Source organism: Cynocephalus volans, chromosome 10, assembly GCF_027409185.1.
Source record: "Cynocephalus volans isolate mCynVol1 chromosome 10, mCynVol1.pri, whole genome shotgun sequence".
In the NCBI taxonomy this organism is placed as follows: Eukaryota; Metazoa; Chordata; class Mammalia; order Dermoptera; family Cynocephalidae; genus Cynocephalus; species Cynocephalus volans.
Window position 1 is genome coordinate 118,537,522 of NC_084469.1, and position 15,915 is coordinate 118,553,436.

Here is a 15,915-nt window from a genome sequence, read left to right on the forward strand (position 1 = left end):
GTGCAACAGTTGGCCACTTTTCAGGGTGGCCTGCCAAGACGTCGTTTACCAAGTTGCTCACAAGCAGGAAAGGATTGCAGGCTAGGCTGGGCCAGCCCACCCTGCTGCCCCCAGAAGCTGCTGGGATATGAAGAGGCCAACTGGATGTCTTAGCATGATTGAGTCCGGCAACTTTTCATGGGAATATTCTCCTAAAGAGCACAGTTGGCAATTCTGAAATCCAAGCAGCTCAGCATACCGAAAGTGTTTTCATAACTCATTTGGCAGCAAAAACCAAACCTGAACTGACATGATGTTATGTGTGGTCTTTATTTATCCTACTGAGGGTAAACATTCATATGTTTTGCTACTGAAATACCAATCTGTTTTACAAAAGGGTGCTGCCCCGGCCCCCACAGGTGAAGTTATGCCATTACACAAGCAGCGTATGCATGTGATTATCTTTCCAAATTCCAAACACATCCAGACCTAAGCTTGGGAGGAATCACTCCTCATTTCAGGGAGCGTGTTTTTCACGTTTAGCCCAAAGGGACCTAGTGCCATAAAGGTGCACTAGGGTGTGGGGGAAGGAAGAGCGAGTCCCCCTAGAACATGAAAATGGGACTAGACCTTGCTCAAAGGGACTCTCAAAGGAAGTAGGAGGACTATGTGTTCTCTTTCAGAGGAGCCAAAATTTATTGAAAACTCTCTATGCCACTTTGGTAGACACTTGGCACCACCCATTCAAGCAGCATTATCCTGCAGACGTTCCCTTCCTGGCCTCACTCTTCAAATAGTAACATCAACCAACACTTGTATGGAGCTTGCATGCAGCAGGCACTGTTCTCACCCCTTTGCATGTGCTATCTTGAAGTGCTATCCCAAACGCCTGGGAGTTTGTGTAACTGGAAATACCATCCATTATAAGTTATAGAAACCAGCCAAACAACCCAGGAACCCACACTGACAGTCCTGAGAAGCTATCAAGAACACCCCAGTGTGTTCTCAGAGGGAAGGACAGGAGCACTTCGCTGTGGGAGGAAACTCCGACACTGGAGATAGCATTCCACACGAAAAGAACATGAGCTTTGAGTCAGGAGATCACAGTGCATTTTCCACCACGGCCACTTCTTGTGAGATCTTGGACTCTTTAATCAACTTTTATACGCTCATCTATAAAGTGTCATTTTATCATCTTATCTTACAGGGCAGTTGAGATGTTGAAATAGGCAAAACGGTAGCCCCTTTTCTGGATCACAGTATCGTAAGCTGTAAAACCTGTTCCCATCTTAGGGATTTTGCATGAGTTGGTCCCTCTGCCTAAATGCTTACCCACCGGATCTTCACCTGGCTGGTTCCTTCTCATAGTCCAGGTCTCCACTTCTCAGAATTTCTTTGCCCACCCACTCTACAGCAGCCATCTGGAAATCATGTCCCTTCACAGTACTTATCATCGTGTCATGCATATTTTTTTCTGTTTTCTTGAGGGTTTCTTCTATTATTTCTGTCTTTCTCTCCCCACTAGAACACAAGCTCCAGCACAGAAGGCACCTTTTTTTAAAAAAAATATTTTTAAATGTATTTATTTTTTAATTGACATAGGAGGCTCCTTTTTGATCTGGTTCAAAGCTTTATCTCCTCTACTTAGTACAGGGTCTTGCACAAGGTAGGTAACCATTCAGTGTTTCTCGAATAAATGGCTAAATGAATGATAGGAATTCAATATATGTCTTTTCCTTTCCTATCTCCTATTTCTACCTCCAGAAGGAAAATGTGAATTTGGTCAAATACAAACATGTTTGGGGACATTTCGACTGGTATCTCTTGACCTTTTGCTTTCAAGCCAACAACAATTGCCATGAAAATTAGGGTGAAAAGGACAGACAGAGGGCACCACGTTTATTAGAACATGTGTGGGTTTGATCTGTACAGGATGATAAGATCTTCTGCCTTCTCGAACTATTTAAAGCCATGCTTCATCTTTCCCGATATCTATTTCGGCGCCTTCCTCATTAAGTAGCCCACCTCACGTGGTTCTAATACCTTAAACTAGGAGATGCTCTGTAAACTCATATGTTCCTCTGCTCTTAAGCCCTTGAAGAAAAACAGAAATAAGAGGTTTATACCAGCTCCAGGACCACGTGAGAGAAGATACTCCACAGGTTGAAGAGTGAGGCCATGTGGCAGAATTTGACAGTCTTAATTATGCAATCTGCTCACCAGTATTACCAGTGAGAATCTGTGTATGGCTGTCCTCGTCCCCTGCCATCTAAAAGCCATTTCCATTCGTATGCATGCTGGGTTCTAAAAATTCTCCTGCATGGGGCCTGTGGTAATAGTGTGTTAGTACTGAAAAGGACCTCAGCAACAGAGTGCAGCACCCTCCTGGGGGACCCTCTTGCACTGCCCAGCCCAGCATTATTTCCTTCCCTCACAGAAGGGAACAGCCTCTCCACTTCCCAGGGCTGGCCAGTAGAACTGCTGAGTCTGCTTGGGCACTGTGATTGCCTCAGGAACAGGCATGTGACCCAAGCTGACCCAAGAAGAGGTATCTACAAGATACCTGGAAACGAGATGCTCTGGCTTGTTGGGCTAGAAAAAGAAAGGCTGGAGTTGCTGATGGCCATCTTGGAGGGAACTCCTCTGAGCCTGAAGATTGAAACCGTCTCTATAGACAGCAGAGCTGAGCAATGCAGGGTGATACGATGACATTGTTAGAGCATCTAGATCCAGGTGTTCCAAAAGCTAGCTCAGATCCTGAAATTTTCAGTCATGTGAGGTGATAATTTTATGTTTTTTGCTGAAGCTACTTAGTATTGGGTTACTGTTAATCACAACAAAAATGGGCCTAATATAGCCTCATTATGCAAATCAGGAAACAGACATCCAGGGAGGAAAAGGGACATACAAGGCAGTGTTGGGGCTGGGAACAGACTCCAGCGACTCTGCATCTCTTCTGGAAAACCTCTCTTCTGGATGCCTACCCAGTCTCCACCGCTGGGGTTCTCTGGGGCTCTGCTCTCCCGTAGTTCACATTCAGATGCTCCTCAGTCAAGCTGCCGCATCCCTGTCCCTCTCTACCGTGACACACGTCTTAACCATGCCTATCTCAGAGCTTCTGAAATGGCTTCCACGCCAGCCTGGGCCATCCGCTCTTCCCTTCCATCTGCCCCCTTTCTGAACTTCCAGAAAGCCAGCCACCCTGTCTGACCACATGGGCCCACGTGTCACACGTTACCTGTGTTGACAATTCACAACACTGAAAACAGATTTCAGAGTCTTTGAGCAATGCTAGCCAGCCCGTGTCCTCTCATCTCAGCACTGTCCTCTGCTTCCTTGATCATGAATAACAGCTCTCATCCATAATAGCAACGGCGTGGTAAAAACAACACACGCGTTTTGTCTTTTATGGCACATCCTTTGATTCATGCACCAGTTTTAGGGGCACTGGTGACTTCATGGAGGTAAAGGTAGATGTCTGTATGGGGCAAGCGGAGTAAACTAGTAAGTCTGCTGGATGTCAGGAAGACAAGAGATTCGAGGGCCACAGGGAAGGCCTCAGCTGCAATGATTCTGACACTGTTTCCAGAAGCTAATATCTCAGTGCTTACTGTAGACCAGCCACTATCCAAAGCCCTCTATGCAGATTCATGTTTAATCCTCAGAAGAACCTATTGACATTGCTGCCATTATAGTATTCATTTTGCAAATGAGGAAACAAAAGCATAATGAGTTTTTGTTTTGTTTTTTCCCAATGTGCCTACTTAGCTGAGAATGAATGGACTGAACTTGGACTTGAACCCAGGCAGTCTGCCTCTGGAGTCTGTATTCCGGAGGCACAAGACTGCTCAGAAACTGGGAATTTTTAAAAGTGACGTTCTCAGTGAAAATGACAAATTTTTTTTATTAAATACTTCAGACTCCCACACTGAGCAGCCAAACAGGACATATCTGTGGGGCAAATTTAGCCCATGGGCTGACAGTGGGATACTTCTGGTGTTTCTTCCATTCTACCGACAGGAAAACTTATGCCAAGAGCACTCCACCTGCACCCCATTCCCCTTCCCTGTTACTGAATATGTTTTCCATTCTTCAAAATGCAATTTTGGACCCAAGTCCAGTGGCAGATCTCTAAGCATTTTATTACATCTGTCCCTGATATAAGCATGTGTTCATTTCTTATCCTACAGTCATGTTATCATATTACTTCACATTTATGAGGTAGTTAGTATAATACCTTTGTAAGAATCCTAATAAATATTAACTGACTATTAGATTGTATAAAAATGTCGGTGGGAGGGAAGCGCAAACCTGTGAAAACATCACATTTCTACAGAGCTCTGTTTAAATACAGGAAAAACCTTCATTCATGCAAATAGGTGTCCACATTCTGACTCAAAGTAGAATCACTTCATAATGATATTGAATTAGGTGACACCAGCGTAATTTTACTCGGCACATCACAACCACTTAAAACAAATACACCACTTGAAACCCCAACCTTGTTCATCTCTGTCCAGCATACAGAACAGGTGACATTAAATAATTTCACTAATCCATTGATGATCATTCTTCCAACCTGAGAGTAAACACAAGTTAGTCGTGTGAAGGATGAGCAGACAATGGAAAGGAAATTACCATGGTTAATTTTAAAAAGTACAAAAATTGAAAGCAAAGGTCAAAGAACTCAGGAAGTTCTCATGGACAGAGAATATAGCCAGGCAAAAGCCTAAGTCAGTTGGAACTCAGGAGACAAACATTTCTCCACCTGCCAGGTTGGAAAGTTCATCCATTTATTATCATCCAAATGAAATCTTTTCAGCAGGGTCAGAAGGGCCTTTGTTTTGACATTTAATTCTCTGGCGATGTATTTCCTGCGTTAGGATGCAAAACGCCTTTCACGTTGCTTTTTCATTAATTGCCTTCATTTTTCAAGTTCCCTGTTTGATTTATAGTCAATTAAAAATGCTCTCAAAAGCCATGACTCATGTATGTTAAGTACAAATATGATTAATGCAATTTCACGCACCCCACAGAAGACCCGGCTGCTAACCAAGGTCAGTGTCATGGTGGCATGACCAAGCAACTTCCTGGTGAACGGAACACACAGGAGGGCGGGAAGCCAGGGGTGGAGGGTTAGGGTCAACCAGGCACTGGATCACCAAAAGCAAAGAAAAAGAGCTACTTTTTCTATAGTAGAAAAAGGAGGATGAACTTGGCCATGAACAGGAAAAAAAAAAAAAAGAAACCTCAGTGGACGTCCTCTCCCTATCTCACCCAGGTAGATAAAAGTGATGGTAAAATTAAGTGGCAAGTTTCCTTGATATATCATCATCAATGTCAACAAAAACTAACAGACACTAAACTAAAGAACTCTGGCTAAAAGCCAGGGACCTGGAATCCTGGGTTCAAATCTTGACGCCGCCAATTATAAGCAATACAACCTTGGGTAAAGGTCAGCCTAAGCATCCTCACCTGTAAAATGGGCACATGAGAGTATCTTTCCTTTAAGGGCTGCTGTGAGGTTCAAGAAAGCCCTTGACATCTAGGGAGCACACAGCAAATGTCACCTCTCAAAGCCATGGACACCGGCAGTCAGCGCCGGAGGTACCTTGAATCCCAATGTCTGTTCCTAGTGGATGTGCGACCCTTACATCTTCCCCTTCTGCCAGCATTGACATGTGGCCTTTCATGAGGAAGTCTCCTAAGCACCATCTCTGCCACTCCAGAAACATCAACATATTGAAATGTCAGAAGCATATCAAAAAAGTCAAGAGCAAAAAGAATAACTTCAAACTAACTCCTTAGATCAGGGGTTTCCACCAAAATGAGGTAAACAGAACATTTGGTGCATTTTTCACAAAGCAAAATTTACTAAAAGGTCTACTTTTTCTGCTGTAATTAGTCTTTATTCCTTTTTTATTTGTTTTTGGTGCCAAACAACCTCTTAAAAGAAAATTTTGGCTAAAGTAAATTGGTACTGTTTTTCCTACTTCATTTACTTACTGTGTGTGTGTGTGTGTGTGTGTGTGTGTGTATAGATAGATAGATAGATAGATAGATAGATAGATAGATAGATAGAAAGATAGATAGATAGATAGGTATAGATATAGATATAGATATATCCAGACTTAGCAAAAATTTTAAAAATACATTCTTACCAATTCAAGACTTTTAAAAAATATATTATACCAATCCGTGAACTTCAAATGTCCTAGAATTGCTGCTTTAGATGCTTCTCCTCTTCTGATTCTTAATGGCCCACATGATTAGTCTTCTTTAAAGCCAGGTTCAGATGGCCATGATTAGGAACCTGGACCCCTCTAAGGCCCATGAATGACAGTAACAATGATAATAATAGCGACAGCAATAACAATAATTATACTAACATGAATAGGACCTCCCATTTACTCATAGCTGTGCTCCAAGCATGCTCTCCATCAACAGTTGCACCAGCTCTAGGAGTAGAGACTGCCATTACCCTTCTTACAGAGATGAGGTCATTCCAACTCAGAGGACTCAAATAACTCACTTGTGGTCACACAGCTGACATATGACTGTGTGCATATTTGAACCTCCTAAGTGTGAGTTTGAAACTGTGTGATCTTAAGTACAATGTTATAATCAATCGGACGGAGCAAGTGGAGCCTCCTCACTGGAAGCATCAGAAGGTGAGATCCCTCCCCTGGGGGTCTCTAAGAGGCAGCGGGGGAGAAGCTAACTCTGTTCAGTGAGGAGCATCCTCTTATAAGAAAAGCGAGGCGTGGTCACAGGTGCATGACCTTGCTCTGCTGCCTAAACTGACCAATGCCATCCTCCATATGCCCCAGTTACTCCGAGGCACTTGCCTGCTTTACGGTCTATTGCTATCTCTTTCAGGAGTCTCTGACGTGGGCAACATCATTTTGTTAGAATCTGGGTAGAGGCTATAATCACGCACCAATACTCGTGGGTTTCTCTGCATTTCCCAGCCTCTCTTGCAGTTAGGTTGGCTCCATGTCTAGGTCTGCTAATGGATGTCGCTTCTGAGCTGAGGTGGTTAAACATCTAGGGTACCATCCCCATACTTGTCCCCCTATTTGCCAGGACCAAGTTGGAAGTAGCCTGGTTAATTGGCAGGACCAAGTTGAAAGCATCCTGGGTCCTCCAGCTCCTGCTGAGGGGGCAGCCGCTTAGAGGACAGCTACCCAGGAGAGCGGCCCAATGTGCACCCGCATGACCCGCGTGAGAAATCAGTGTCTATCGTGTTAGGCCACTGGGGTTGTTTGATACCACAGCATAGTCTCGCCTATTCTGACTAATGTAGGTTCTTGACTAGAAGTGTGATTGTACAGGTTGTGGCAATTTCTCTCTGCATGTCTGCATGTCAGTCTGTTTGTGTGCATGTAGCCCAGGAGGAATGACCCATGAAGGGTGAACAAGAGGGAAAGAAAAGTGCCGTCCTAACAGTAGCTGGATAGCCAATGGGGTGTCTTTCTGGACACTGGAGGCAGAACACATGTCCCACTACTAGAGGCTGGAGGGTCATAAGTATGGTTCCCTGTAGTGAACGTAATGACCACATGCCATATGCCAGAAAGGTCTGTTTGAGCTGATGCAGGCAGAGCAGAATATTCTGTTTCGTAACTTTGCAGAACATAAGGTAGGCAGTGTTTACCACTTGGCATTTTCCTGCTCCAGCTGGGTGGACGGTCATTTGTCCAGGCCAGCTATTCTTATAAACCTGGGAGGCTTCTCTTCTGGGTGTCAGCTGGGAGGCTGTGACCAGGATTGTTGTTCAACTCTAGTGGTACCAAGATGGTAGCTTCCAGAATATTATGATTTTCACATTGCAGGAGAAGCAAGAACTACAATGCCAGGTAATTTAGGGAGTTCTGGGTGCCCGGCTTCTAGGGAACCCCTCCCACAAACCCTTCACAGACTCCTCCCTGAGTCCAAAGACCTCAGGTGGATGTCTCCTTTTTGAGTTGCTGCCTTCCGAGCTGTCTTCTGTTTCCTTGAGCTTCTCACTGAAGAATAGAGTAACCACATTTTCCTAGCTCACCTTTCAAGACTGAGATAAAGCCAACAGAGTTTTCCCCAAGTTATCATGAGTTGGGGGCTGTGCATCACACTGTAAAAGATATAATAAGAGAGCTCCCCTGGTTACATTAGAAGAAACAGTGAGATATCATGTTTTGATCTTAGCAGCTTGTTGAAAAATGGCCTTTTAAAGACGAAAGCAAGTCTAGTTAGTGGAAAGGAGAGTAGAATAAAGAGTTATTTGGATGTGAAGAAAATAAAAGGCTTTAGAACAACTGAGGGAAAGATGTATCAGTGTGAACAGTGAATAAAATATTAGGGAAATAAAAGGAGTGGAGGTGACCATTAGTAACAGTTAAAGTAGAAAAAGATAAGTCATTGTGAATTGAGGAGGAAGATGAAAAAGGATAAAAGGAAATATTACTGTCTGAACAAAGAGAGCAGGGAGCCATGAACAGAATAAACATTCCCTATAACCTGCTAAAAGCCGAACACAAGAATTGCTTGAATAAAAGTCTGGGGTGTGAGCAGATATATAATATCTATCATTCAGAGAAACAACACTTTCAGACAACTTTACAGAAAGGTAAATAGTGTAAGCCATCAATTGATTAAGCTGTGATTTTACTTTCTGCAACACAAAAATTCACAATGAATTTTTAATGCTCGTAACTATTGCAGACATAGAGGAAAAAGATAAGGTGCAAATGCCATAAAAGGGACCCAAGGTAATGTTACCGACCTCGCTCCTTTTAACCTCTATTATTACCTACAGCATCAGCCTATATGTCACTAAAACATCCCTAGCCATTTTCTGGATCTTTGGTATGCAAACTCAAATATCTAAGCATTTTTAAACTTTCTGGTTCTGTTTGATTCTTTTCATTTTTCATCTAGATGTTAACCTTATGTTAGGGACTTCATTCTGAGAGGAATTTCGTGGTTAATCACATTTTTCAAAGATAGAAGGGTTTTGTGTTGAATTGTAAGGAAATTCATAAAATAAACTAAGAATGAGAGAGGGAATGAGAGAAAGAGAGTGAGAGAGAAAGGGGGGATGGGGAGAAAGAAGCTGGAAAATATCGGTTGATTAGGTGGAAAAGTCCATTCAACATTTGGGGCTTTGAGGGTCGGCCCCATGGCTCACTCAGGAGAGTGCAGCGCTGGTAGCGCTGAGGCTGCGGGTTCAGATCCTATATAGGGATGGCCGGTGCACTCACTGGCTGAGTGTGGTGCAGACCACACCGTGCCGAGGGTTGCGATCCCCTTACCGGTCAAAAGAAATAAAATAAAATAAAATTTTTTTTTAAAAAAGAAAACATTTTGGGCTTTTTATTTCCTCTTGCAAGTGGAATGGAGCAAAGCATTAAAGCATGGCTATTGCTTCTGGAAATCCAGATTTACTAAAGAATATTCAATAGGCATTTCAAGACTGAAAAATTTCTTCTTCACTTAGGCACAATTAACCTTATTCTCAGGGTCTATACTCATAATGATCTCTGTTCATTGCTTTGAGATGTATTTGAATGCACCTAACGAGATCTGCTCTTTGTATTTCTTTTGCTCTAGTAATACATATGGACATGTGGTTTCATTGAGAGGGACTGATCAGACTTGCTAACCCAACAACACACACAAGTATAAAATTTTACATGTCCTCACTTCCCATGTCACTGACTTTTCCTGAATGTGCTATCATTGATAATCAACCTAGTCCCATTTAGAATTTACTAGTTTACACAGAACAAACAACCATAACCCACTTAAGGACTTAGGGGATTAAAAGAAAAAAAAACCCACATACAGACCCACACAAAACTGTGACATTGGGATGTACAGTACAGCCTAGTTTAAATTAAAAAGTCCCCCAAAGTATGATTATTTCCAGCTTCTCAGCGGTGAATTAAAAGCTGTTTGGTGTCATGAAGATTACAGAAGCAATCACATCTGTGGGCCTGCTCTGCACACCAACTCTATCAATTTCCATACCCAGGGCGGCTTTGAATTTCCAAGCATGTTAACACAGATGTCATTTGGGATAATAACTTGAAAAGAAAAGGAAAGGGAGAAACAGAGAAAGAGAGAGACAGAGACAGACACAGAGACAGAGACAGAGAAAAAAAGAAGACAGGAGAGCCAGACAAATGGTTCTTGCAAAGCAAGTTCTGTTTGAAATATATTAATTCTGATAAATACAAAAATCAAAAGAAAAATGAGGGTTCCTGACGGCCTGACCCAGGAGTCACACTCAGACACCAGATGAACAGAAGATTACATATTGGAATTCGCTTGTAGTGCCAGTCTTGCACCTTGTCACTACAAACTCCAATTATTGAAATGATTTCATTGGTGTAATTGCATCAAGATGTGCATGGGCTGCACCATGGACAGCTCCCCAGATGCTCAGCATTGTATCTTCATTAGTGTGTTCCTTTCAACTCTTAAAATGTGTTCCAGCCTCCCAGAGTCATCCAATCAAGCAGGCTGTTTTCTTTTTTCTTTTCTTTCAACATATCAGCAACATAGCATAGGAATGAAGGGACACGACTAGCCTGGAAGACCAACCTGAGATCATACGGACAAATGTGCAATCGTCTTCCTTAAAGGGACCTTAGAGCAACTGACCAAATTAGGTCATTTTTTCTGTATCTTTCATTCCCACATGTTAAATAATGATGCTTAAGAGCCTACATTTAAGTGGCTATGTGTCTACCATCAATTTTAAATTTGATTGTGCTAAAACTGTGCTTGTTATGCACTTAGCAATGCTCCCTATGCCCCCTTAAAGATAAAATAATGTAATGTTAGCATTAAAATTAGGAAGAGATCATAATCACAGATCTGAAGGTTGCATATGTTAAGAAATCAAATGGAATTTGGGGGGAATTGAGTTTAATCCACGGAATAACCAGTAGAAGTTTTTAGTTTTTCTGAAGACCATCTTATTAACCTTAAAAATAGGAAGTTTTGATGCCTGTGTCTAAAAATTCCTAGAAACCAGTATCATGCTCTCACCATTATTTTGACCTAATACTATGTATGAGAAACTATAGACAGGACAGTAATCTACAGGAAGGCGATGACTTTGCTCTTGGGAGTCTGCCCAGTGCAATGGATTTCATTTCCTTTGTGCAGTGTAGAACGCATGCTGGCAGCTCACAGCCCCCTTTTCTGGGAGTGGTGTGGAAATTCCCACTGCTGATAAAATACTAAAAAGAGATACATACCATTCTTTCAACCTCTAAGCTGACAAGGCCTAATTCAAGAGCTTCCATGCTGGGCCAAGCAGTGACATAGAAAAAATAATCAGAAAACACTGAGTTTAAAAAATACCACATCCTGAGACACATTCCCAGACATTAGTAAATTCAAATACGAGAATAGGCCAAAAGCATCTTCAAGTGACATTGCTTACAGTTTAGAATCGACTGGTCCTCAATGAATTCATCTGGCTGATTGATATGGAACACTTTCTGCTGAAATCCAGGAGTGCAGTCCAAATCTTCTGCAGATGTTAACAGCAGCACCTGAGAAAACCAAAGCCATCAATATTTTAATAGCGGCTTATGTGTTTGCCCTGCTAACTTTTACCAAATCTGTGACTTTTAGAAATGAGCTGAGGTTTTAATTTCATTTCCCAAATGAAGAAGTAAGTTGATACTTCTCCTGTGGCTGCCAACAATTCGTTTTGGCAATGAGATTTGGAAAAATGTGTAAATGGGAACAGCTGCTGCGGTTTCCATTAAGTTGCAGTTAAAGAAATAACTTCGTCCGATTTTTACACCTGCTAAGAATCTCACCGTGGTTTCCACGTGTGAAATTTCATTACAGAAACTGTCAATTTGCTATAATGCCTAAACTAAAACCAACCTCACTGTTATATATGCCAAGGACCATTGTCATCTATGAAGAGGAAGAAAAAGAAAATGGAGCTATATTCCATTGGAAGTTATTTCTAAAAGGAATCAAGGGCCAACTAGACCCTCACCATGGTCTAATATAGTGGTCACGAGCAACAGGGGGCTACTTAGCACTTGAAATGTAGCTAGTCCGAAACTGATACATTGTAGGTATAAAATACAAATTGGATTTTGATGACTAAGGAAAAGAACGTAAAATATCTAATGAATAATTTTATATTAAGTACATATTGAGATGATACTATTTTACATATATTATTAAAATTAATTTCACCGGTTTCTTTTTTCTTTTGTAAATTGGGCTACTAGAAAATTTAAAATTTAAAATTGTTTCCAGGGCTCAGTTTTGTCTTCACAAGTCCTTGGGACACTTAATCCAGTGGTCCAAAAATGACACTATGTGCTTTAGAACATAAATGTACGTGACATCTTCCTGGGCAAGGTGTAACTTAGTAAAATAACAAATGGCGTTAAGGGTTAGTAGGCAAAGACTATAAGCCCCATGAAGATAGGAATTACTTCTTTCCCCCATCTGTTTATACTGAGAATCTGCCACACACACTGGAACTGAGAAGATACTCCATAATACTTAAATAAAAACTAACATTTTTGAGCCCTTATTATTTGGCAAGCACTGTGCTAAGCTCACTATATACATAATCTCATATAATCTCTACAGCAGCCCTATGAAGTATGTACTATAATATAAGATATACTTTACAGAAGGAGGACCTGAAATTCTGGAGAGACTAACACAGTTGCCCAAGATCATACAGTTAGGATGGGTGGAGTCAGGATTTGAATCCAAGTCTAAGTGTTCTCTGATCTCACACACTGTCAGAGCCCTGTCCAGTCCCTTCCAATCTTTCACATCAAGAGCAAGACTTTTTTGCCTGAGATATTTATCCGAAACTTGTAGAAGGCTGCTTTATTTAATCATGGTGCCCACAGAGAGTGTTTGTAAATTAACATCCCCAGGAGCAGCCCTCGACCAATAATTGATGCGAATTGGTGCATAAATACCCCTGCTCCTCTGTGTTCTGTCTCCCAGTTTCTACTTGGAATTGGGCTTCATTCACGCACCGTGATATCTGGCTTGATAGCTCACCTTTTATTAGCTGCCTTCTCCTCCTTGGCTCATCTGCTTATTCCTGTTGGTATTTTTTGAGACTACTCTCCCACCTCCCCCACCTCAATAGACTTGCACTCAAATCCTTGACTCGGTTTTGCTTCTTAGGAAACCAAACTTTGATACCAGACTGCAAACTCTTAACCACAGCACACATGCAGCTGAAGAAAACTTATTATCATCCCCACCAGTGAACTCGAAGGAGTTCGCAAAAGGTTGGAAGCTGGGGAACCAGGCTTCTCACTAAATATCAGCCCTCTGGAATGCACTGAACCCCAAGGAAGGAGGGCAAGAATCAATCTCGGGAGGTTCACGGTGTGGCCTGTCTTGGCAACATCAGAGAAATTGAAATGGGGAGTCATCACCCTGACTGACATCACCTTTCTCAAATCAAAGGGAGAAGGATGCTACAGTCCAGCATCTCTGCAGTTCTGCTTGTAAAACTCTCCTTGTCTGGGGAGTAGACTCTGGTTAGGTCACTTCTGAAGCAATCATCACACTGACCTCCCAAGTGGCATATCCACAGAATACAGATTCAGGAATCAGAATATTTTGCTGGCAATTCTGCAAGCAGAAAATCTATGACTGCTCGATGCTAATTCAGTTAAAACAGCAAATGGTCAAAAGTTGCCTCCATGCACCTTGTGTTTACAATTATACGTGAACCTTCTAATTGGCTAATTCAGCCCTCAAATCCCAGACCAATAACCCAGTCATCCCATAGGTACTCAGGGAGGTGAGATTTCTCCCTGGATCCTGAGCATAAGAATTCAGGACTGAAAGAGGGCACTGCTAGTGATGAGGAGCACTGTTCCATGTGTGAGTTCAGTTCTCCACCTTTGTCTTTTTGTGGTTCAGGCTCTGTCCTAATTACTTAGCAGGGTCTTTTCAAAATTCCCCCCAAGTTATATAGGAAACATAAAACTTTTCCAACTGCTGGCTCAGGGAGGGTAGACAGGTGTGAGAATTCCCAAAGGCACATTTTTGTCGTTGCAAATTTTGGGGTCACTCTCTTGACCAGTCAAAATTTAAGTTGGCTGATTTGTAACATAAAAAGCATACAACACCCTCCTGGGCAAAGAATGACTTAGAGAGGCGAGAACTAGTAAAATCATTTATTCCTTTACACACTCCTCATGCATTCATTCACTCACTTACACACAAATACTTATTAAACCCTCAGGATTCAGCGAAGACTTTGCTAGACATTGTCCAGGAGCAATTAGAAAAGCATTACACAGGATAAGCAGTCAATAAGTGATAAATATTATGATCTAGAAAAGGAGAGAGGAATTAACAAATAATAATTTAAATGACTAAAGTTGAAATTTAACTTGAAAGGAAAATATATGTCTCTTTGGGAGTATGTAAAAATTTTGGGTAAACTTTTACCTCATCTGGGGATATCAAGGAAAGGAAATCCACAAAAGGGACATCTCTGATCCAATCCTAAAGGTAAGAATTAGCTGCGGAAGTGGAGAGGAATATAGACTCATCTTTTTAAACAACACAGTCTCCACTTTCATATGAATTCCTTTGTGGATCTCTGGGCTTCATGTAACACATCTCTGAAGTTACAAAACTGCATTTTAAAAGATTCCAGACTAATTGAGGTCTTCCCAAAAGCTGAATATTTTACTGGTCAGTCATGATAGAATATTCTGGTTACCGCTATTGCCCCTTTAATTTCTAAGCAGGATTCAAAACAGTATCTGTGCACAGACTTGTCATGGAAATCTGCTCTTCCATTTCAATCACGCTGAGTTCAGCAGTGGGCTGTGAAGCAGCACCCCTCACAGATGTAAGAATTAATATTCGGGCAGGCCCTTCTGCAATATTATTAGATGCTAATCCTATGAGATATTACCTGGACATATTTTCCCCCAAACCTTTTTTAACTTTTCCAGAGTATATGCTATGAGCAACAATCCAAATTTATCTTTAATGCCATGACAATAATGGTCTTCCTACAGTGTTCTTTTGCTCATTTATGCATTAGCTCATACCTCATAAACAATAGGTAACCAACATACCTTTGAAAGCACAGCCATTACCAAATTTTATGATCACCAAACGATTTCTATTATTTGAAAATTACAATCAGCTCTAAAAGCAGATTCATGCTTCAGACACTATGAGCACAAGTCTTAGCCACATCGGTTCAGCACAAATCCCAGTTCTACCATTTACCACCTGGGTAACCTTGGGCTAGAAATCTTCTGTGGCTCAGTTTCCTCAGCTACAAAATGGGAGTAATGGTGTTATAGGTTACGAGGACCAAATGAGTTAATTATTGTAAGGAGCCTTAAGCAGGATCTGGTATAATACATAGTAATTGCTCAAGGAACATTCGCTATTATTATTTCTGTATATTATGTTTAAACCACTACACATGATCACCCACGGTAGACATTGACAAATATCACCAAAACATAAGATTGTTGCTATTATAAAATTGTTCAGTGGGTAGACTCTCAGGGTCACTGCATAAGGAGCACATCAGTGTGGTAGTTACTCAGTTGTGCTAATGTTATAGGACACCAAGTTTTCTTTAAAGTGGCAGATCAGAACTCTGTCCTCCAGGCAAGAGCCACTGCCTTAAACTTATGCACAGATAGCAAATCCTTACATCACCCTCTTTGTACCTGGTTTTCTTGTTAGCTTCCATTTCTTTACTGCAGCACAGAACTTTCTCTCTTAAAGAAAGGGTTTGTTTATCCTGACAGGTATTGATTCAAGAATAGACCCAACTTCGGAGTTTGCTTCCAGAGAAAGGATTTTTTTCTCTTCCAGACTGCAGGTTGTCAACTGGCAGCATATGGGATGGCTGTGTCCAGGAGATTTGGTGAGTTCTGCCAGAGCACT

At 41.6% G+C, this 15,915-nt stretch overlaps 1 protein-coding gene across 3 annotated transcripts in view; it reads right to left on the bottom strand.

Moving 5' to 3' along the window:
- Positions 1 to 15,915, bottom strand: part of CDH13 (cadherin 13) — a 1,069,738-nt gene that overhangs the window by 846,640 nt on the left and 207,183 nt on the right. For all 3 annotated transcript variants that reach the window (XM_063110059.1, XM_063110060.1, XM_063110061.1), the window contains exon 2: positions 11,417 to 11,528. In XM_063110059.1, the coding sequence (XP_062966129.1) occupies positions 11,417 to 11,528 (112 nt within the window). The remainder of the gene's footprint in view (positions 1 to 11,416; positions 11,529 to 15,915) is intronic.